At 40.7% G+C, this 23,391-nt stretch overlaps 1 protein-coding gene across 2 annotated transcripts in view; it reads left to right on the top strand.

Annotated features, from left to right (window-relative positions):
• The window catches only part of slc35f3b (solute carrier family 35 member F3b), a 68,593-nt gene that overhangs the window by 17,132 nt on the left and 28,070 nt on the right, over window positions 1–23,391 (top strand). Inside the window, exon 1 of one of the 2 annotated variants that reach the window (XM_058058294.1) lies at window positions 15,603–15,865. The exons of the other annotated variant lie outside the window; for it this stretch is intronic. Within the exon in view, the coding sequence (XP_057914277.1) occupies window positions 15,790–15,865 (76 nt within the window). The 5' untranslated portion in view covers window positions 15,603–15,789. Of the gene's footprint in view, window positions 1–15,602; window positions 15,866–23,391 lie in introns of those variants that run through there. 2 annotated transcript variants of the gene reach the window in all.

Raw genomic sequence — 23,391 nt, forward strand, 5'->3', positions numbered from 1 at the left:
ATTATTATTATTATTTTTCCCTGATTATGGGGTCGCCACAGCAGCTCTTTTTGATCCGCATACAGATTTTTGGCTTGAGCCCTTTACATTCTGGATGCCCTTCCTGCCGAATACCGACGGTGCTTACTAGTGGAGATTTGAACCTGAGGTGTCCGTTCCACACTACCCACCATTGTAGATATAATCAGAGATGTCAGAGATTCATCCCATGGTGGACAAAGGCAGCCGAATGAATGACTAGCAGCTTTGCTAGGAACAAATACACGATTGGAAACCATTAAAATAGTTGTTTTTTGTTCTAAACTTGTATTGGTACCTGTATTGTATATTTATGACCTACCTATTGAGTGTTAAGTTGCTGTGTGATGATGTTAGCATTCTGCCAAAGAAAGAGCTAGAAGTAAAGGAGATGTCCTGAGATTAGAACACGGCCATAAATTAGGGTTCAAAGTTGAAGAAAAAAGTACCGACTTATACACCGGAAAATACAGTAACCCTAACCCATCGACTGTACAAAGTTGTAACAAAATCTAAATTATTATTATTTTTTGCCATATCTATCAATGGGTTCATCGATCTGGGACAGATAGAGTTGTTTCATACACAAAGGGCGCAACTAGCGTACACACGCTGTCTCCTGATTGGTTTGCCAACTCACCTCAGGATGAAAACACAAGAATATGCAAGCAGTAATTTTTTTTTAATAGTTGTTATAATTTGAAAATCTTTTCCCCCACTGCATGGAACATAAATAGCGAACAAAGATAGTGTTGAGGGGGTCTGTGATATGGCCACAGTGGATGTGCACAGCTGGATGTGGACGTCCTGTCACCACCCTCTTAGGGGGCTGACTGGTCCACAACCCCCAACCCACCAAACAGTATTTGGAATGCTTGCCCATATCAAGACAGCACACAGGCCACCTGTCTGTACTGAGTACTCCCTTGATGGGCTCGCTCAATGGAACCCTTATTGGGGCACCTGGCCAGTGGCCACAGGAAGTGAAATTTGGAGACTCCAATATGGAGTTGTCACCGACTGTAAATATTCTGGGAAGATTTTTTATCCATTCATCCAGAAAAAAATATGTTGTGGTCGGAGGTGACCGAAGTTAGACCTGGGGGAGGGATTGCTTCAAATTCTTTTTTACGTAATTTACCGAATTTTGTGGCATAGAAGTTAAACAGAATAGTAATTGAAATATTTCGATCATATCAATAAAATAATAAGTAATACTTTCAAAATTCGAATACAAAGCAATACAGAATCCTACTGTCTTTCAATGCACCACGACTATGATTTGTGGATAAAAGGCTGCAGATTGCCTGCACTCAGAATTTGAGTCCTGTATTCGAGTCCTTGGGAGCAGCGGTGGACTAAATCAGTCCACTGTTTGATTCGGAAGGAAGTAGGAATTCTTTGGAATCACTGCAGGCAGCTTTCCATGCGTCTTATTGTGTGTAGCTGCTCTGTAGGAGTCCACGACTCAATACAAAGCCCCAAAAATGAGCTTAAGTTCCCTTTAATTTCTGTCATTCTTCACCACTTTGTGCTTTCAGTTTGATGGTTTGGTGTATTGATTATAAATCAGTGCTGTTTTGTGGTTGCCTATGGCCTGTTATTAATCAAAAGGTATGCAAAGTTAATCAAATTGGAAAGGAATTCTAATTCATGGAACTTCACCGATCACGGATAGGATCTGGAACCAATTAACCACAATAAACGAGGGTTGCCTGTATTTTGGGTGGTGAAGTTTGCCAAGTAGCATGCAAACAAAATCTCTCTCAGAGTACTAAATGTTCTAAAACGATAGAACACAGAGAGTCCAGAGTACTCGATGTTGTTATGGTCGGAGCGTTCGGCACGCCAGTGATCAGACAGCAGCTTGATAGGCGTTGAAAGCGACCCGCCTGAATGCGTGGGCCCTTCTGAGAACTTGAAAGACACAAATGAAAACATCTCCGGAGCTCAATGATACCACAATTATGCAGAGAATTAACCTCTTCAACTTATTTGGCAATGAATTAGCAATCTTTTCTCTCTGCTGAGAAAGAATCGTGGTTGTTTGAACGTATGCAAATGATGAAATGAAATTCAAATGATCGACTACGAAGGCAAAGCCGCCATTTGTCTGCCAGTTTCGAGTAGAATTGGTCACAACTTGGTCGAGTCTCACATGTGTTCCACGGATATTTGTTTACATCGTCTCCCCAGTATGACCTTCCTGCTTTGGTAAGATTCGTTTGTCAGTCGGTGAGTCAGGACCTTGACTTTTTTTTTTTTAATTCTGGTATTCTGGTCAGTTATAAGTTCAGCAAAGTTTTCAAGGCCTGCACGGATAAATCAAATTCCTGGTTGATGCCTTTGGCTCCTGGGTGATGCTTTTCAGCATCACATCCCGTCTAAAGAAGGGGAAACCGATGCTAGATGCTAGATGCCGGAGGGCACAATAAATCATACATTCAAGGAAGAACGGCATTTTGGACAACCTTGATGAAATGCGTGGTGCTTCTCCTCTTCATTAACCTCAGCCATAGAGTGGAAAATGATTTTTTTGGGCTAATAAATTGACAAAACTTGCACAAAACTTCGCAGATCGCAGTGATTTTTTAAACACATGCATTGAGTCTCTCTGGAAAGAAAAAAAATGTGAGGGAGTTTTGAGCTGATTCTGACACAAAGTTATTGGACAGTAAAATCCATTCATTCATTTTCTACCTCTTTTACTTACGAGTGTCGCGGGGGTGCTGGAGCCTATCCCAGCTCCAGCTCCACATTCATACCTATGGACAATTTGGAGTGGCCAATTAACCTAGCATGTTTTTGGAATGTGGAAGGAAACCGGAGTACCCGGAGAAAACCCACGCATGCACGGGGAGAACATGCAAACTCCACACAGAGATGGCCGAGGGTGGAATTGAACCCTGATCTCCTAGCTGTGAGGTCTGCGCACTAAGCAATCGACCGCCGTGCCGCCCGACAGTAAAATGAAACTATGTAATTAAGAAGAGCATAGCAATATGTTTTCTAACGGGAAGCGAGCTATAGCTATGTCTTTATTTGACGCCTGTTGCTTTAGGGAAAATAATCACAAGTTTAGTGAGAAAATGGCTAAGTTTGCAACACCGGGCTGTATAAGAGGGATTCACAGATGGAGAATACAGTACATGACATAAAAATATAACAGAATCTATTCTCCCAGTTAGAATAGATTGTCAAAATGGAAGACTGCAAAGACAGTGAAGGACAGGACCAATGGAATGGTTATTGATGATGCTATTGAGCACTTGAACCCTAATATGCAGAAAGTTGAAATCTGATTTTTTTATGTTAAAGTTGGCTACATTTTGTTTAATTTGAAATGATATGGGAACCACTCAAAAATGGTAATGGTAATGGTAATGGTAATGGTAATGGTAATGGTAATGGTTTTATTTCATTTGAACATGCATCAGATTCCAATTGAGTGCATCCCATAATCAGTTCCCAGTTCCACATGTCCAAAAGGAGTAGGAAGAAGCAAAGCTTATTAAATCCTACCCCTCCATTTGGTACTTTTACAATCAGTAACTGTTACATTTGTTCACTTCCTGCTTTCCATAATCAAGTTTATGTTTTTTTTTTAAATAATGCACCTCATAGAGAAGTACTGGGTGATATGAGCATCCAATGCCATAATGGGTACCATAGTGCGTGTCAATATAGTGATATATATAGCACATCATGACTGGTTCAAGACTCTTCATCCTTGGATTTAGCAAACATCAACTGCTTGTATTGTTTCTTGAATTGGCTCATCGTTGTGCATTGTTTGATTTCCTTACTCAATCCATTCCATAGTTTGATTCCACATACTGAAATGCTATGGCTAGCATAACGTAGTCCTAGCATAGAAGTGTTTCAAATGTACTTCTTCCCTGAGATCATATTTCTCCTCTCTTGTAGAGAAGTATTGGATGACATTTTTAGCTAATTGCTTATTTTTAGCCTTATGCATTATTTTAGCTGTTTGAAGATGAACTATATCAGCAAGTTGAAGTATTTGTCATTTTAGAAATAAGGAGTTAGTATGTTCTCTGTAGGCGGCATTATGAATTATCCTTACTGACCTTTTTTGCAGTACATTTAGCCAGTGAAGATTGCTTTCATAGTTATTAGCCCATATTTCCACACAAATATCTCTCTTGTAGAGAAGTATTGGATGACATTTTTTAGGTAATTGGTTGTTTTTAGCCTTATGCATTATTTGAGCTGTTTGAAGATAAACTATATCAAGTTTAAGTATTTGTGATTTTAAAAGGCTTACAGATTTAAGTGTTAAGTGAACTTCCAGTTTGGAATACTCCAGAATACTTGGACAGGGGACAAAGGCAAAGTGGTTCTTTTGATGCTAAAGGTTGCTGACCCGTTATTGGCTGGTGACCAGTCAGCTGGGATAGGCTCCAGCTTACCGCCGAGACCCCAGTAATGATAAGCAGCATAGACGATGGATGGATGCATGTTGCCCATCTTTACATGTTCGATGCTAATCTGTTAGGGCGAGTTTATGGCGGTTTAAATATTTGATGACCATTGGTTTAGGGAAGTTCTTCTCATTTGGTGGGACGTGCTTCTCTGGGATTGTAAAGGGTGGGGCCATCTTTCACTATCAGGGTTGTTCTGCTTCTGCTAATATTTGATCGCTACTTCCTAGCAGAACAATGAAGACTCACATTTCATAGCCTTTACTTTTTACTCAACATAGACATTTCTGGGATGATATGACAGAAAATAACTCAGAATAACTATTTTAGGGTTTTATTTATCTTTGTAAATTAACACATATGTTTTTTTTTTTTTTTACTAATAAGAATATCTTACATCCAGCTGGGTTTCACTCTAAAGTCTGAATGTGCTCACAGTGCCCCCTGCTGGCAGAAATGACACATGACAGGAAACTGTTGTGGGTGAAATAATAAATGATAAATGTTACAATATTTTAGGCTCCTAAGTTTGACTTCAATAACAGTAATATTTTAGCAACAAGGCATAAGATCATATAATGAACTTGCTTTAAGGTGCTTTAAGGTGCAGGTGTGACACTGTAGGTGTTATGTAATTATTACTGTATGAGATACAGATCAGACTTTTATGACGAGTGAATACAGTTGAAATACTTTTACTTCACTGAAACACTTTTTGTGTACTATAGATGGCCCCAACTGGACACACGCAAGTGGAGGAATAGTATGGAAGATGGGAAGTTAGGACAATTCCATAGGGGCCTCTAAAAATAGGTTCATTCATTCATTTTCTACCGCTTTTTCCTCAAAATTCCTCAAAATTCCTCAAAAATTAAAAATGGGGAGGGGGGGTGGGGTGAATTTTATTTTTTTTCCCATGGGGCCTAGAATTCCTGGTGGCACCCCTGCATGCAAGTGACGTTGACCTCTAGTTACTTTCAGGCAAGCTGTACTGTGACTGGCCAGCAGAGGGCGCCAGTGGCACATATTGATAAAGAACCAGATGTTTTCCAGGAGTTCTCAGAACATCATTTGACAACTCAGAAGAATGAATGCTGGCATTTTAACCAAAGTATTAGTAGGGTATTAGTCAAGTATTATTAAATCAACTGTATTTGCTTAGAATTGGTGTTACTGTCCCGTCTATCACTTTTAATCATATCAGTCCAAATGGAGAAGAGATGGTGCTTCTTCTTGCAGGATCACCCTCTCCTATTAGCAACATGCGGAGTGTGACTCTTAAGAGCTGTCATCAAGTAGCACAGCTCGACACCATTTCATAAAAACACAAAATTCAACAAATTTTGATGCTACACAGGTGATATTATATGCATCCACAGCGTTTCCCCAAAGTGTTCCCTGTGCAAACATAGCCGGCGAGATTGTCAACATCCAATCACGTCTTGAGGTGTTCGTCTATTCCTTTTTCCACACAAGTATTCAAATGTGCCGTGGTTCCTATACATCTAAATGTGGATGTGGATGTTCCTGTAAGATTGTGTGATGGGGGAGCAGTCTCTGCAGCTGACGCCCTGACAATGAACCCCCCCTTCAAAGTCACTTGGGTCTTCATTGTGCGCCTAAATCCACTTCAGCTGCTCAATATAATGGAGTAACAAATTCCGTCATGCAGTGCTGTTATGTATTACAGTAAACCTCGGATATATCGGACTCGGATATATCGGAAATTCGCTCACAACGGACAGATAAAAAAGAACCAATTTTTCTGTAATGCATTTCCAATAAAAATTCATTGCATATATCGGATTTTTTATAACGGATTTCGCCTATTTCGGACAAAATCTCCAGTCCCGTTCCAATGCATTTCCATTAAATTTCCCTCGCATATATCGGATGGCCGCATCGTGGCGCTCCGATTCGCCGAATCGTGACAGGCCGCTATACGACGTCATTTGCAGCGTTTGCAGCGTTGCCTGCGCATCCAGGTACATTGGAAACATAGTCAAGGAAGTGCCTTTTTATAACGGATAAAATCCCATTTACGCATATACCGGATATAAATCCGATATATGCGTAAAACGGACATTTTCCGGTATACGCATATAACGGATTTCGCTTATATCGGACAAAACCAGTGGGAACAATTGAATCCGATATATCCGAGGTTTACTGTAGTATCAACACTCCATGTTTGTTTTGCTGATGTTTTTTTGCTTTAAAGAAAAAAAATCCAGCTGTGATTGCTATTCACTCTGATTGGTCACATTAGCTACACCTGCACAATCCAACCAGATTACAATGGGGGGCTGCACGGCAGAACAGGAGACACAGCTAGGAGACCCGAGTTCGATTCCATCTCTGTGTGGAGTTTGCATGTTCTCCCTGTGCATGCGTGGGTTTTCTCCGGGTACTCCGGTTTCCTCCCACATTCCAAAAACATGCTAGGTTAATTGGCCACTCCAAATTGTCCATAGGTATGAATGTGAGTGTGAATGGTTGTTTGTCTATATGTGCCCTGTGCCCGCCTCTCGCCCGCGCGACCCTCGTGAGGATAAGCGGTAGGAAATGAATAAATGTATTATAAACAATTGCATTTAGAACGATTTCCACATGCGACAACAGTGAAGGCTTTTTCGATTTGACGTCACTTAACTTGACTCGCTTGTTTGCATCGGCTTGAGCAGGCGGTGATGGCCGCATGTGATGTCACATGTAACGCAACAATCTGGCTTCACAAACATATCAATGAAAGACACATTGCAAATTATAACCGGAATAATAAACAATAATATAATTGACAATGAAAATGTGCCTGTATGAGATCACAGTATCTTTATTAAATCTTTATTAAATCTTTATTGCTCTCTGGTTCTACCATATCTTACTTATTGTGTGGAAATATGGGCTAATAACTATAAAAGCAATCTTCACTGGCTAAATGTACTGCAAAAAAGGTCAGTAAGGATAATTCATAATGCCGCCTACAGAGAACATACTAACTCCTTATTTCTAAAATGACAAATACTTCAACTTGCTGATATAGTTCATCTTCAAACAGCTAAAATAATGCATAAGGCTAAAAATAAGCAATTAGCTAAAAATGTCATCCAATACTTCTCTACAAGAGAGGAGAAATATGATCTCAGGGAAGAAGTACATTTGAAACACTTCTATGCTAGGACTACGTTATGCTAGCCATAGCATTTCAGTATGTGGAATCAAACTATGGAATGGATTGAGTAAGGAAATCAAACAATGCACAACGATGAGCCAATTCAAGAAACAATACAAGCAGTTGATGTTTGCTAAATCCAAGGATGAAGAGTCTTGAACCAGTCATGATGTGCTATATATATCACTATATTGACACGCACTATGGTACCCATTATGGCATTGGATGCTCATATCACCCAGTACTTCGGCACGAGGTGCATTATTAAAAAAAAAAAAACTGTATTATGGAAAGCAGGAAGTGAACAAATGTAACAGTTAGTGATTGTAAAAGTACCAGATGGAGGGGTAGGATTTAATAAGCTTTGCTTCTTCCTACTCCTTTTGGACATGTGGAACTGGGAACTGATTATGGGATGCACTCAATTGGAATCTGATGCATGTTCAAATGAAATAAAACCATTACCATTACCATTACCATTACCATAACCATTACCATTACCATACCATTACCAGTACCATTACCATTACCATACTATTACCATTACCATACCATTACCATTACCATACCATTACCAGTACCATTACCATTACCATTACCATACCATTACCATTACCATTACCATAACCATTACCATACCATTACCAGTACCATTACCATTACCATTACCATTACCATTACCATACCATTACCATACCATTACCATACCATTACCATTACCATTACCAGTACCATTACCATACCATTACCATACCATTACCATTACCATTACCATTACCAGTACCAGTACCAGTACCATTACCATTACCATTACCATTACATACCATTACCAGTACCAGTACCAGTACCATTACCATTACCATACCATTACCATTACCATTACCATTACCAATACATTACCATTACCATTACATTACCATTACCATACCATTACCAGTACCATTACCATTACCATTACCAGTACCATTACCATACCATTACCATTACCATTACCATACCATTACCAGTACCATTACCAGTACCATTACCATACCATTACCATTACCATTACCATTACCATACCATTACCATTACCATTACATTACCATTACATGAACATGCAGATGTAGCTAACGATGTTGATGCAGAGTCTATGTTGTTGTGAGCAAGTGGAGAAATCAATACTGTGTCATCAATTGGTCACCGTGGGGCCCTGTAATTTAACTAAGATGGTAAGAAGTGTTTTTTGGCAACAGTTACTGCCCCCCCCCCCCCCCCCCCGGTTCCCGAGTGAGCCTGCTGAAGTCGTGAATCCAGCAAACTGCTGTCGGTTGCTGTATCGTGACAGCCGCTTGCCTCTACAGATGAGCTTTGTCTGCTCGCAGGATGAATGGGAAGGTTCATTCGGTTTGACCTCTGAGGTTGGTGAAAGTCGTTACTGTTTGTAGGAGTCTAGATCAGCCCCCCCCCCACCCAAAGTTATTGCATTGTTTTCATTGGAAGGAGACGAAAGAAGGTGTGGATTTTTTTCCCTTCAGTAAAGCAATCTCTGCTTCCCTGTCTGACATTAATATTAATCACTAGAACATTAATATTCATAGCTGCATTAGAATAAATTGACTTTTTCATTGAGTGAATATATTCTGTCATTTTTCACTAAATTGCAAAAGCTGATTATGCCTAATCCTCCTAACAAGAATCAGATGATGGGTAAAGTAACTTTTCATCATCTAATGAACAGCCTGGTTCACTTGAATGGTTGTTTGGCTCCGCCCTCCTCACAGTGAAGGGACGGGCGTGTGAGCTGGAAGGTGCTTGTTACTGCCGTCCTTCCATAGAGAGTTTTTTTTAAATTGAAATACGCAAAGATGAACTATATCAGCAAGTTGAAGTATTTGTCATTTTAGAAATAAGGAGTTAGTATGTTCTCTGTAGGCGGCATTATGAATTATCCTTACTGGCCTTTTTTTGCAGTACATTTAGCCAGTGAAGATTGCTTTTATAGTTATTAGCCCATATTTCCACACAATAAGTAAGATATGGTAGAAGCAGAGAGCAATAAAGAGTGTGGAGTGATTTCTGATTGAGAAATTTGTTCAATACTGAAATATTTTTAGCCGCCTGGTCAATGCAATAAATATATTTTTATGCTTTGCTGAACTAATGAATGAACTTGACTGCAAAGATGGAGGAGTACCTCAAAAACGTAAACGTAAAAATATAAGAAAGTGGTTCAAAAAATGTGGTGCAAAGTCATACATGTACAGTCTTGCATGTTCCTCATAATCTCACTTCCATAAAAAAACATTACAAATATAATAGACTGATTACTGTGAAGTTTACTAATAAAAGTGGGACATCTTCCTACATGAAACTTTCTGTTCCATTAACTTGACACTTAATCAATAAAATCCATTTGAAAACAAACCTCTTTTCTTCCTTCCCCTCCTTTCAGTAAAATATTACGGCATAAAGAACATTAATATCGGTGAAAGGTAAGTAGAGTATAGACCAAGTCATCAGAGTCAGGCTAAAAGCAAGCGTTGCCTTCAAGTACCCCAATAGTTGCTATGGATGACTTGCTGCGAGACACAAGTGATAAAGTGCATGCTTTGTACGACATGGCACATTTATTAAAAGTGTGTTTTTCATCATATGAATGTGTCACCACGGAGCTTTTGGTGCCGTTGGCGATGAAGAAACCAAGACTTCAGCGGCTTCACAAGAAACAACGCTGGAGATCGCATCCACGTACCTCGTTTGTTTGTGTGCCAAATAGAAAATGATGTTTGTGCACAACACATCACAACAAATTGTCCAAGGACGCGTAGACTACTTTCAGTCCTTCCGTTGGAATTTGTTATTCGATGGTGACCTTCGCCAGGGTGATTTCATACCCGTCTGTTTTTTATTTACAAGGAAGAAAATCACTTGGAAGCACAAATGACTATTAGCATAATTAATTGTGATAATGAATGATGCTGAAAACCATCTTGGTACTTGGTAATCTGGTTACTGAGATCATAGAGGTGTTGGGAATGTTTTGAATAGTATCACGCAGTTCACTTCTAATTACAAATAATTACAAGTAATAGTAATACAGTAAACCTCGGATATATCGGACTCGGATATATCGGAAATTCGCTCACAACGGACAGATAAAAAAGAACCAATTTTTCTGTAATGCATTTCCAATAAAAATTCATTGCATATATCGGATTTTTTATAACGGATTTCGCCTATTTCGGACAAAATCTCCAGTCCCGTTCCAATGCATTTCCATTAAATTTCCCTGGCATATATCGGATGGCCGCATCGTGGTGCTCCGATTCGCCGAATCGTGACAGGCTGCTATACGACGTCATTTGCAGGTACATTGGAAACATAGTCAAGGAAGTGCCTTTTTATAACGGATAAAATCCCATTTACGCATATACCGGATATAAATCCGATATATGCGTAAAACGGACATTTTCCGGTATACGCATATAACGGATTTCGCTTATATCGGACAAAACCAGTGGGAACAATTGAATCCGATATATCCGAGGTTTACTGTAGTATCATAGTACCTTTTTAGCATCATATCCACAATTATTGCTGAATTGTTATGCGTTAGAGCAGGGGTGGGCAAACTTTTTGACTCGCGGGCCGCATTGATATGACAAAATTTCCGGGGGGGTGGGAGAGGGGGGGGCAGACTATATATTTTACACATAACAGTCCACCTGGTATTATTGTATCTGTAAAATTGTCATGCAATCTGCTATTATTATTTGTTATTTTATATTTATATTTAAATATTTTAAAAATAATAAAATATTATAATAATTACAATAAAATTAAAATAATAATAATTATATTATTATTATGTAAAATATGCAAATATAACAATAATATTACATGTAATTAATATAATAATTAGCATTAATAATTATAATAATCATAATAGTTCTAATAATAATTATAATATAATAATAATAATAATAATAATAATTATTATTATTATTATTATAATAATTATTATTATTATGTGCTTGTGTCCCTTTTTTCAGGAGCACTTTGTAAACAACAGACCATGTCAAAAACCGAAATTTAAATACAACCATCAAAAGGTTGGCTCAGGCCATGATGCCAGGTTGTATGTTGAGTTTAAATGAAATACTTTGGAAAGATTGGGCGGGCCGTATTCAAACACTTGGCGGGCCGGATGTGGCCCCCGGGCCGTAGTTTGCCCACCCCTGCGTTAGAGTCTACTTAAATTCCATATTTGATTGCCGTCTTCTGGAGCTGAGCAGCTATAATGATGTAAACGTGTTCTTGTGGGGTGGAGGGGTGGGGGGGGGGGCTCAAAGATTTCTTGTAGCCCTTCTTCAATACTACACACTCACCTCATACGTTTGTGAGCGAGTGTGTCACCGAGGAGTTTGATCCTCCTCCGTGCTCACACATAAAAGTGTGTGAGTCACAGTCTGGGATCCTTTAACGATCCCATCCATCCCTTTCCATCTCTCTTTTATTCTGCGGTGGCTCCCAAACACAGATGGCCCCGGCTTTTTCCCCGGGTGGAAGTCGAACACAGACTCATGGGATGTGACCACAAAACGAGGATTTCAAGCTGAAGCGAAGGCATCAAACGTCCTGCCGCACGTTGCTGTGCTGTTTGCGTTTTCTTTCACGGTGCGTTCAGGCACCTGCTCTTCTTAAAGGAGGAAAGAGGTGGACATGGCTGCCCGGGGACGTCAGCGTGGGTCTTTTTAGAGCTCCCTGTCCTAGTTAGACGGGGTTAGGGGATTGGTGCTCGAGTGTGGAGTCGGTGCGGTGAATTATTCAGTGCAGCTTCCTGCAGGCATGCTCACACTCAGCGGCGTTCACACCCACCCGTGCAGGGCCGCTTTGGACACGCACATGCACGGCTACGTGGATGAAAGTGTTTACATAGACCTCATCATCAATCAAGGAATTCTATACGTTTTCTTTAACGGCATGACGGGGTCCAAGGCCTGACCCTAGAGACCCACACAGGACTTTTTACTTTTAACTTTTGGACTTGTGTCTTGTAGTTGATTGGTTTAATTGTAGTTTTGACGTACTGAGAGCTATTATTGCTGATATTGTTGCTGGCCACACCACATGGGGGCGCCGTTGTTAAAACCCAAAGTTTGATACCAAAAGTTGGATTGACTTGAAATTTCTCAAACCATCAAGCCAAATTGTCCGTAGGTATGAATGTGAGTGTGAATGGTTGTTTGTCTATATGTGCCCCGTGATTGGCTGGCCACCAGTCCAGGGTGTACCCCGCCTCTTGCCCGAAGACAGCCGGGATAGGCTCCAGCATACCCGCGACCCTCGTGAGGATAAGCCAGGGGTGGGCAAACTTTTGGACTCGTGGGCCGCATTGAGTTAACAAAACTGTCTGGGGGGCCAGAATATATATTTTTTTATAACACACACGATTTTACACTTATAATTCTAACAGTCCACCTTGAATTATTAGTCAAATTTTATTTATTTATTATATATTATAATGATTAATTATATTATATATATTAATTTTATTATTATATATATTATATTTAACATATTATATTATAGTTTATATATTTTTTATTTATTTATTTAATTTATTTATTTGTATATATATATATATATATATTTGTATATATTTGTATTTGCTTATAATTCTAACAGTCCACCTTGAATTATTTGTCTAATTTTATTTATATTATATTTAATCTACATATTATATATATATATAATTTATTATATATATTATAATTATATTATTAATTACATTATATATCAATTATATTATATTTTTATATATTTATTATTTATTTACTTATTTGGATAATTTTATCTGTAAACGTGTCAGATTATTAGCTATATGTTTTAAATATGTTCCATATATCCCTTTTTTCCAGAGCACTTTAAACATCAAACCACATCAAACTACAAACTTGAATTTTACATTTTAATTTTTTTAAAATTATTTTTATTGTTTTTGTTTTTGACTGAATAAGACATCCGACTTGCAAGTCATGTTGCCAGCATGTATGTTAAAAGGGCCGGATTCAAACGCTTAGTGGGCCACATGTGGCCCCCGGGCCGTAGTTTGCCCACCCCTGGGATAAGCGGTAGAAAATGGATGGATGGATGTTTTCCACTATATGTTGTGTAAATATATACGTGTTTTATACTACAAGCAGTGAAATGTACGGTCTCTATTAGGTTATGATATTCATGTCAACATGTGAAAAATGTACTTAAATAGTGTACTATAGTCTACTTGCACAGTACTTAGATTGCACAGCCACACTAAAATCCAAATATTTTGCCAACAGGGTGCATGACTGACACCAACTGCAAAGAGGTTTCAGGTTTGATAAATGACAATCTTGGTGCAAAATGCTAATATTTGCATTTTGCCGTTGTGCCGACTGGAGTCAGTATGAGTGGCACTTTGCAGCAAGCCGGACCGGATCAGGACCGGAGCTGCAACGGTCTACTGAGTGAACGCAATCTTGGCACAACATTGGTAGTGGACACACAAAACTGCTCTTGTCCCATTTCTTTTGCAAAATGAACACACTTGTGAATTGTTACTTCCAGCTTGGTCTTCCGACTATTCAACACGACCGAGTTACGTTGGACAGTGTTGCCAAATTGATAATTTAGTTACTAGAGTTGGTGAAATTCCCCCTTGAAGATAAAAAAAGAAACTACGACAAATCTAGTGACTTTTTCTGGGGTTCTTAGGAAGTTTTTTGGTAATTGGGGACTCAAACGTGCAGGAATCAGTCAGCTTCCGAGCTCAAATGTTTCTTAATCTTCTGTTGGACAAAAGAGGAGCTGAGTTTATTTATTGTTAGTCTATTGCTACTCTTTATTACCAAAATAAAGTTTACAATTCTTCTTTGTATTGCTATGTTCTCAGTTGCTATTACATCAACTTACCAGAAGAGTGCGCTACTCGTGATGACGATGATGTCATCTACCGAATTTGACTTCCAGGACAGCCAATAGCTACTTTTTTTTTTTTACTGTCAATTTGACAACAAAGATGTTGGAAAGATGTCAGACTTAGTTAGTATTGGCCCATGTTCACAAAATAAAATAGTCCCCCAGATGAGAATATTTTTCTCTTGCTGCTGGGAATCAGCATCTCCAACCACTTTGGCCTGATGCTTGCCTCGTTAGGAAAGCAAGACAAAAATGTATTTCCCTTACACCTGAACAAACATTTCCTGGTAACCATGGCTCGCATTGTGAACAGAGCTAAGCTGAGCAGAGGAGGGCAGGCCTACAACATATCAGGGCATACCCATATCAGGTAGTCTGGGGTGCATTGATGTCATTCAGACAAAACTGCTTTCAGGGCTCACTTCCAAATGCACAAAGCTGATTATCTGATACGTTGGCATCGGTTAACACGGGAATACAACCTTCTAACAACATTTTTAGGTCAGAAAAGAGGACAATGGGTCCCCATTTTAACTAATTACACACTGTTAACTCATGCAGGTCTACCTAATCTTTCTACTTTAGGATGGATTTGCTGGACACATTTCAAGTAAATCTAACTTTTTTTTTTAATGCGTGTAACATTGTGTAACCACGCAAAATATTGCTGACTTAGTGGAACTTTAAGGAAGCGCAACATTTTGACACAAGACTAAAAATACATAAAAATAACATTATTAGTAGTAATGATGATACTGTCCCAAATGCACGTATAATATAAACTGGCGGTATCCCTGTGATGCTAACAGTGTCCCCACGGGGGGACAAACGCACGTGTGAGTGGGTTTGTGGGTGGGGGGGTGTTGCGTCCTCGCTTCTAAAGTGGGGCGAATTGCAGCAAACGGTTGAATGTACGTGAGGAGAGCCCAGCACCGAAGGGGGTGAACGCACACATTTGGGAGAGGGAGGGCAAGGAGGAGGAGGAGGAGGAGGAGGAGGAGGCTACACGGAGGAAGAAGGAGTCATCATCATCATCATCATCACATCACAGCAGGAGGTGGGGAAGTTCCACAGCTACATGGACGGTGCAAGGACACCGGCTCCCGGAACGTCAAGGGTCCCGTCAAGAGGTCTGGTGGTGTCTGGGACGCAATCCGCTTCAGGGATGTAGTCTTAGCGGGAACGGAGCTCATCCCATCCGAGCTCGGCGTCATGAAGAAACATTCGGCCAGGGTGGCCCCGCTGTCCGCCTGCAACAGTCCGGTGCTCACCCTCACTAAAGTGGAAGGTAGGCTGCCGTGGGCTGCCGTGGGCTGTACCGGGGCTGGCTGGGTGGGTGTGTGTGTGTTTCCACTGCATGGTACCAGCACCAGCTAGCTCCGTCTCTTGGTGCATTTTTCAAACCAAACTTTTACAATTCATATCGATAAATTCATCACATCCGCCCTCGTAGGAACTCATAGATGCACAATTATCATATATAACAGCTCAATTTTGATTGACACTGTCAATGTTTGTTATTTGCATTACACTGCCCCCCCCCTCTTAATGTTTAAGTTTGTTTATTGAGCCGCATGAGAGAAACACCCTCCACCCTCTTATTGTGATGCAGTGCCGTTTTAAATCACTTCCATCCATAATAATAACAATTGACAGCAATCAAAATGTTACATAATGCAATCAAGAATAAATCCTGTTCATACACATGCACACAAGGCACACTGTGCATTTTGGAGGTTGCTCAAGGGCACCACAGCAGTGATATATCCATGCAAATGCAGGCATATTCATCAATGCCAGGTAGTTCCAGCTCTGGCACCTAATGAATATATTTCGATGTCTTTGGTCCTGATGCGAGCTTGTTATTGCAGCAGGGATTCCCTCCACAGTCTGCAGCCTCCATCCTGGCACTGAAGCCATGAGGACACAAACAAAGGCTAGCGCACCCTGCAAAAGTGTTGATAGCGGAGTTCATTCTCTGCCTGGCAGCTTAGTTTTTGCCTGCAGGAGCACACTTGGAACGCTTACATGATGAGGACGACAACACATGTCCCCCTTGTGGTGCCGCTTGTTGTTGTGCTGCATCGCCACTAACGTCTAACGCGTCCCACAGCCTCCCTGATGTTTAGTCGCCTTCCCGGCGTCCTACCTATCAGGTTGTAAAAGCTGTGATGTTTTCCGTGTATTTGTCAGCTTCAGCACTGAGGGAACGTCCTGGTGTTGTAACATTACGGAGTGCTGCAGTGAAGTCACAGTAGAATAAGCTGCTGATCTGACAGAACATTACAAGGCAGCGCACCTACAATGATCTCATTTGCATCGGCGGGAAGAATAAAATCATATGACTGCAATGATTTGCGTGTTTATTGCTGCTATTACATTAGCATTGCATAATCTCAGGTTGTGTTTAGTGTTGAGCGGTAAGCTCGTTAAAGAGACATGCTGAACTTGTGACACTGTTTATGAGGGGAGATTAAATGTAGAATTCACCAAAAGTCGAGATGTTTACATTTCGCCTTGTCTTGGAAGTTTATTGTGTATTTAGCAGTGGTGGGCGGGGCATTTCATACCTGGGCCTCGTCACCTCCTAATACGACCACTACCGCTATCATGAAGTGAGCCCTGAAAGAAGTTTAGGATGGCTCAAAACGTTCAGTTTCAAAAGGCGTGGTAAAACTGGCCCTTTGTGATGTCACAGAGGGGCAGACTACCTTATATGGGCGTAGCTCCTCCTGTTTACCTGCTAGCAATGGCTCGTAAGGAATTCACCAAAAGTCAAGATGTTTACGTTTTCGCCAGGAGTTCTGACAAGCTTTGCCGCCTTGTCTTGGAAGTTTACTGCGTATTTAGCAGTGGTGGGCGGGGCATTTCATACCTGGGCCTTGTCTCCTCCTAATACAACCACTACCGCTATTTTGAGGTTTGCGCATTTGGAAGTGAGCCCTGAAAGAAGTTTAGGATGGCTCAAAACGCTCAGTTTCAAAAGGCGTGGTAAAACGACTACCTTATATGGGCATATCTGTAAGCCAGTCTCCTCCTGTTTACCTGCTAGCAATGGCTCGTCAGGAATTCACCAAAAGTCGAGATGTTTACGTTTTCGCCAGGAGTTCTGACAAGCTTTGCCGCCTTGTCTTGGAAGTTTATTGTGTATTTAGCAGTGGTGGGCGGGGCATTTCATACCTGGGCCTTGTCACCTCCTAATACAACCACTACCGCTATCATGAAGTGAGCCCTGAAAGAAGTTTAGGATGGCTCAAAACGCTCAGTTTCAAAAGGCGTGGTAAAACTGCCCCTTTGTGATGTCACAGAGGGGCAGACTACCTTATATGGGCATAGCTGTAAGCCAGCCTCCTCCTGTTTACCTGCTAGCAATGGCTCGTAAGGAATTCACCAAAAGTCGAGATGTTTACGTTTTCGCCAGGAGTTCTGACAAGCTTTGCCGCCTTGTCTTGGAAGTTTATTGTGTATTTAGCAGTGGTGGGCGGGGCATTTCATACCTGGGCCTCGTCACCTCCTAATACGACCACTACCACTATCATGAGCTTTGCGCATTTGGAAGTGAGCCCTGAAAGAAGTTTAAGATGGCTCAAAACGCTCAGTTTCAAAAGGTGTGGTAAAACTGCCCCTTTGTGATGTCACAGAGGGGCAGACTACCTTATATGGGCGTAGCTGTAAGCCAGCCTCCTCCTGTTTACCTGCTAGCAATGGCTCGTAAGGACTTCACCAAAAGTCGAGATGTTTACGTTTTCGCCAGGAGTTCTGACAAGCTTTGCCGCCTTGTCTTGGAAGTTTATTGTGTATTTAGCAGTGGTGGGCGGGGCATTTCATACCTGGGCCTTGTCTCCTCCTAATACAACCACTACCACTATCATGAAGTGAGCCCTGAAAGAAGTTTAAGATGGCTCAAAACGCTCAGTTTCAAAAGGCGTGGTAAAACTGTCCCTTTGTGATGTCACAGAGGGGCAGACTACCTTATATGGGCGTAGCTCCTCCTGTTTACCTGCTAGCAATGGCTCGTAAGGAATTCACCAAAAGTCAAGATGTTTACGTTTTCGCCAGGAGTTCTGACAAGCTTTGCCGCCTTGTCTTGGAAGTTTATTGTGTATTTAGCAGTGGTGGGCGGGGCATTTCATACCTGGGCCTCGTCTCCTCCTAATACAACCACTACCGCTATCATGAGCTTTGCGCATTTGGAAGTGAGCCCTGAAAGAAGTTTAAGATGGCTCAAAACGCTCAGTTTCAAAAGGCGTGGTAAAACTGCCCCTTTGTGATGTCACAGAGGGGCAGACTACCTTATATGGGCGTAGCTGTAAGCCAGCCTCCTCCTGTTTACCTGCTAGCAATGGCTCGTAAGGAATTCACCAAAAGTCGAGATGTTTACATTTCGCCAGGAGTTCCGACAAGCTTTGCCGCCTTGTCTTGGAAGTTTATTGTGTATTTAGCAGTGGTGGGCGGGGCATTTCATACCTGGGCCTTGTCACCTCCTAATACAACCACTACCACTATCATGAGCTTTGCGCATTTGGAAGTGAGCCCTGAAAGAAGTTTAGGATGGCTCAAAACGCTCAGTTTCAAAAGGCGTGGTAAAACTGCCCCTTTGTGATGTCACAGAGGGGCAGACTACCTTATATGGGCGTATCTGTAAGCCAGCCTCCTCCTGTTTACCTGTTAGCAATGGCTCGTGAGGAATTCACCAAAAGTCGAGATGTTTACGTTTTCGCCAGGAGTTCTGACAAGCTTTGCCGCCTTGTCTTGGAAGTTTATTGTGTATTTAGCAGTGGTGGGCGGGGCATTTCATACCTGGGCCTTGTCTCCTCCTAATACAACCACTACCGCTATCATAAAGTGAGCCCTGAAAGAAGTTTAGGATGGCTCAAAACGCTCAGTTTCAAAAGGCGTGGTAAAACTGCCCCTTTGTGATGTCACAGAGGGGCAGACTACCTTATATGGGCGTAGCTGTAAGCCAGCCTCCTCCTGTTTACCTGCTAGCAATGGCTCGTAAGGAATTCACCAAAAGTCGAGATGTTTACGTTTCGCCAGGAGTTCTGACCGTTGATATCAAAACAGACAAGTTTGATCATTTGCTGCAAATTCTGCGGAAATTCTGTATCCAGGATATTTTCTCATCTTTTTGCTGTGTGATTGAAAGGACAGAGTAGCAAGAGTTGCAAAAGATGTGTGACGTCTGTATGAAAGGGAATGCTGGAAAAGCAGGACAGGGCTATAAAGTTTTACTCCAGATTCTCATAACTCGATTCTCTTGCTCTGTTGTGTTTAAAGAAATTGTGAAGAAGAAGAAATTATGAATTTGCTTGATGCCATGACTGGGTCAATCTGCACGTTGCTGTTAAAGGTTATACTTTTTCCACTTTTCTGACCTATAAATGTAGTTAGAATGTTGCATTGTTAGGATGCAAGTTTAGGATGGCTCAAAACGCTCAGTTTCAAAAGGCGTGGTAAAACTGGCCCTTTGTGATGTCACAGAGGGGCAGACTACCTTATATGGGCGTAGCTGTAAGCCAGCCTCCTCCTGTTTACCTGCTAGCAATGGCTCGTAAGGGAAAGCCACATTTGTTTACAATTCCTAAAGATGTGGTTGGAGTTCCTCATTCCCGACTTTAATCTGTCAACTGCATTTCACACTGGACTGTTTTGTAAACATGGACGCCTTTACTTGGTCGTGTGGAAGAGTCAGAAGAGCAAGAAGTAGCTAACGATCAATCAAAGGTACTTACCATTGAGAGACGTCTCTTTTCTTGAGAAACTTTGGACTATCCAGTGTCTACTTCAGGATCGGGTTCAGAATCCGAGATGCTGTGTTCTGTGTAAAAGGCACAGGGGATTAGAAGAATTAGACCATGTTGGCAGGGACGCCATGATAGATGTTTTCCTAGTCAAACCATCGCTCATTGGTTAATCGCCAACAAGAACGGGTGTGGGTAAAACGCGGATTGTGGATTACGGACCGCGGTCTAAATAAACGATTCTGATTGGTCCATTTCAAGATTTGCAAGGATTGGTTTGCAAATTACTACCGAAATTACGCAATCCGTGTTTTACCAACACCCAACAAGAACCGCTTTAAAAAAAACTCTTGGCAGTACGGCATGCTAAAGTGCACTTGCCCGACGAGAATATCACTGATTGGATTTACTTGCCCCAATTTTGTTTTAACTTGCCCCGGGCCATCGGTACATCGTTATTGTCGAGCCCTGCAGGGTAATATTTATTATGTAAAAGAGGCAAATGTCACGGATTTTAAGATGCAAGAATAACTGCCACGTGGCTGCTATTTCCAAATATAATCTGAAGGCTGATATTGACTTTCCTTTAGAGGATGATTGCTGCAAGGAGCCTCAGGCTGTTCCTTTATGCTCTTTTTGGCCCGCTTATGGAAAGAAAAAACTTGGGAATTCAGTGTTTCTTTGGAACGGATATAGATTAAAATGGAAAGGGTGTATATTTTTTTTATCAATGATTTTACGGTAAATTGATGGGTGCAATTTAAGTGGTCCTAGTGTGCGTAGTGGATGGAGTGGACGGAGTGGATGGAGCGGATGCTGCACGTAGCTTAGGAATGTCGCTGGCTCCCCATTTGATGCCGCCGCTTTGAAGAGTGAATCACATGGGAAGAACACATGGCTTTTCATAGACTCCACTTCTTATGTAACAATGACTTCAAAACCTTTCTTTAAGCATGTCAACTGTTCTTTTTTTTTTTTTTTGTAAATCCTGTTTTTTGAAACATGCATGACTAATGGAATCAGTGGGAATGCACACACCTGATGCAGAATGTGCTAGAAGACGTACCTGTGAATGGGGGGGTCACATCTCGTGTAACAAGATCTCGCAAGATCTTCTCTGTTTTCCTCATCTCTTATAATAGATAAATATTATATTATCTTATAATAACTGTTAGTTTACAATACAAAGGGTCAATGGTGCATGTGAGTGACAGGAAGTGACTCGTTCTGGTTTGCATGTATGAATCTCTAGACCAGGGGTGGGCAAACTTTTTGACTTGTGGGCCCCATTGATTTAACAACATTGACGGGGGGGGGGGGCAGACTATAATATTTTACACGTAACGGTCAATTTTTACACGTATATTTCACACACGTAAAACATGTAAAAGTGTCATGCAATCTGCTATATGTGCACTTTGAAATTATTTATTTGATATAAAGTGTGTTATAAAGTAAATGTATAATAATAATAATAAGAATGATTATTATTGTTATTTAATAATTATTTTTATTTAGTACTATTATTAATTAATATAATTAATATTAATAATTATTTTTAATTTAATATTATTATTAATTAATATTATTAATGGTAATAATTAATAATATTTTATTGATTGTATTATTAATATAATTATTATTTATTTTATATTATTGGAAAATATATATTTTTTATATTTATTATTATTATTATTATTATTATGTGCTTGTGTCCCTTTTTTAGGAGCATTTTGTAAACAACAGACCACATCAAATAACGAAATTGATAAACCAGCTACTTCAACCATCAAAAGGTTGGCTCAAGCCATGATGCCAGGTTGTATGATGAGTTTAAATGAAATACTTTGGAAAGAACAGGCGGGCCGTATTCAAGCACTTGGCGGGCCGGATGTGGCCCCCGGGCCGTAGTTTGCCCACCCCTGCTCTAGACTGTGACTATAAGAATATGAGACTTTCCGAGGTATAATACAAAGTTATATTGGAAACCTCAGTGTTTAAACATCCTGAAATAATTGTGATCCAATGCAGTCGGAACTTTGCTTCCAGGCTCCTCACCTGTTGGTCATGAGATGTTGTCACCAGGAGCTACCCACTATGTCTGGACTCTTTACATCGCCCGTGTGCTCTGTGATAAATCCAACCGGGCGAACGCTAGCTATTGATTTCTTTTTCAATGTCTCTCCGTTGTGATTGTGTCTCTGGGGAATTCTGGCGTTCCTCTTGTGTCAGTAGGAGTTCACTCAAGGCCCTCCAGAGTCTTGAAAACTCATTTTATGCTTCATAACTGAACAGAGCGATTGAGAGACCCTTGGGGTATCGGTGCTAATTCACCACATCAGAACTTCCCATGGGGCTCCATTTGTCTTGACCACATGATTTCTATTAAAGAGTGCTCAAACTGTGGGTCAAACTGATGTTGCACACCACTGAGTCTCGCTCTTACTTTCTTTTTTTGGCCGGAGTTTGCCCGAGTCTGTTGTATCTATTGACGCCATCCTTCCTCTTCTCCTTGATACGAGGTTTCTCTCCGAGGGAAATCAATCTATCTTCCAAGTGTGATGTGTAGCATGGAAATACCATCTGGAAGCGTGGGAAGCAAACGTTTGTACAGTCTTAAAGCTGGAAATCCATGGCTGAATCTTTAACTCAAAGTCAGAGAAGATGGAAGCTGCAGGAAGGCTGTTTTTTTTTTTTTTAACAATCGTAACAATTATTTTGCAGCCACAGCCGTAACTGTGCTAATTACCAAAGAACTACAAAACCAACAGTGATGACATCATAGTCATCAGAATCACAACAGAGCTTGAAAACTGTTTGAAGGACGTAATGGTTAAAAAAAATAATAATTTTTTGTTAAAAAGTGAATTCTACAAAAAAAAAAAAATCCACTATGCATGGTATGTCACTGATTAATCATGGCTGATTAATCACGTAACTACTCCAAAGTCACCACTCAGATTAGACAACCTTTTGGGTCTAATACAGGGGTGGGCAAACTATGGCCCGGGGGCCACATCCGGCCCGCCAAGTGATTGAACATGGCCCGCCTGTTCTTTGTAAAGTATTT

The sequence above is a fragment of the Doryrhamphus excisus genome, chromosome 20, assembly GCF_030265055.1.
Source record: "Doryrhamphus excisus isolate RoL2022-K1 chromosome 20, RoL_Dexc_1.0, whole genome shotgun sequence".
NCBI lineage: Eukaryota > Metazoa > Chordata > Actinopteri > Syngnathiformes > Syngnathidae > Doryrhamphus > Doryrhamphus excisus.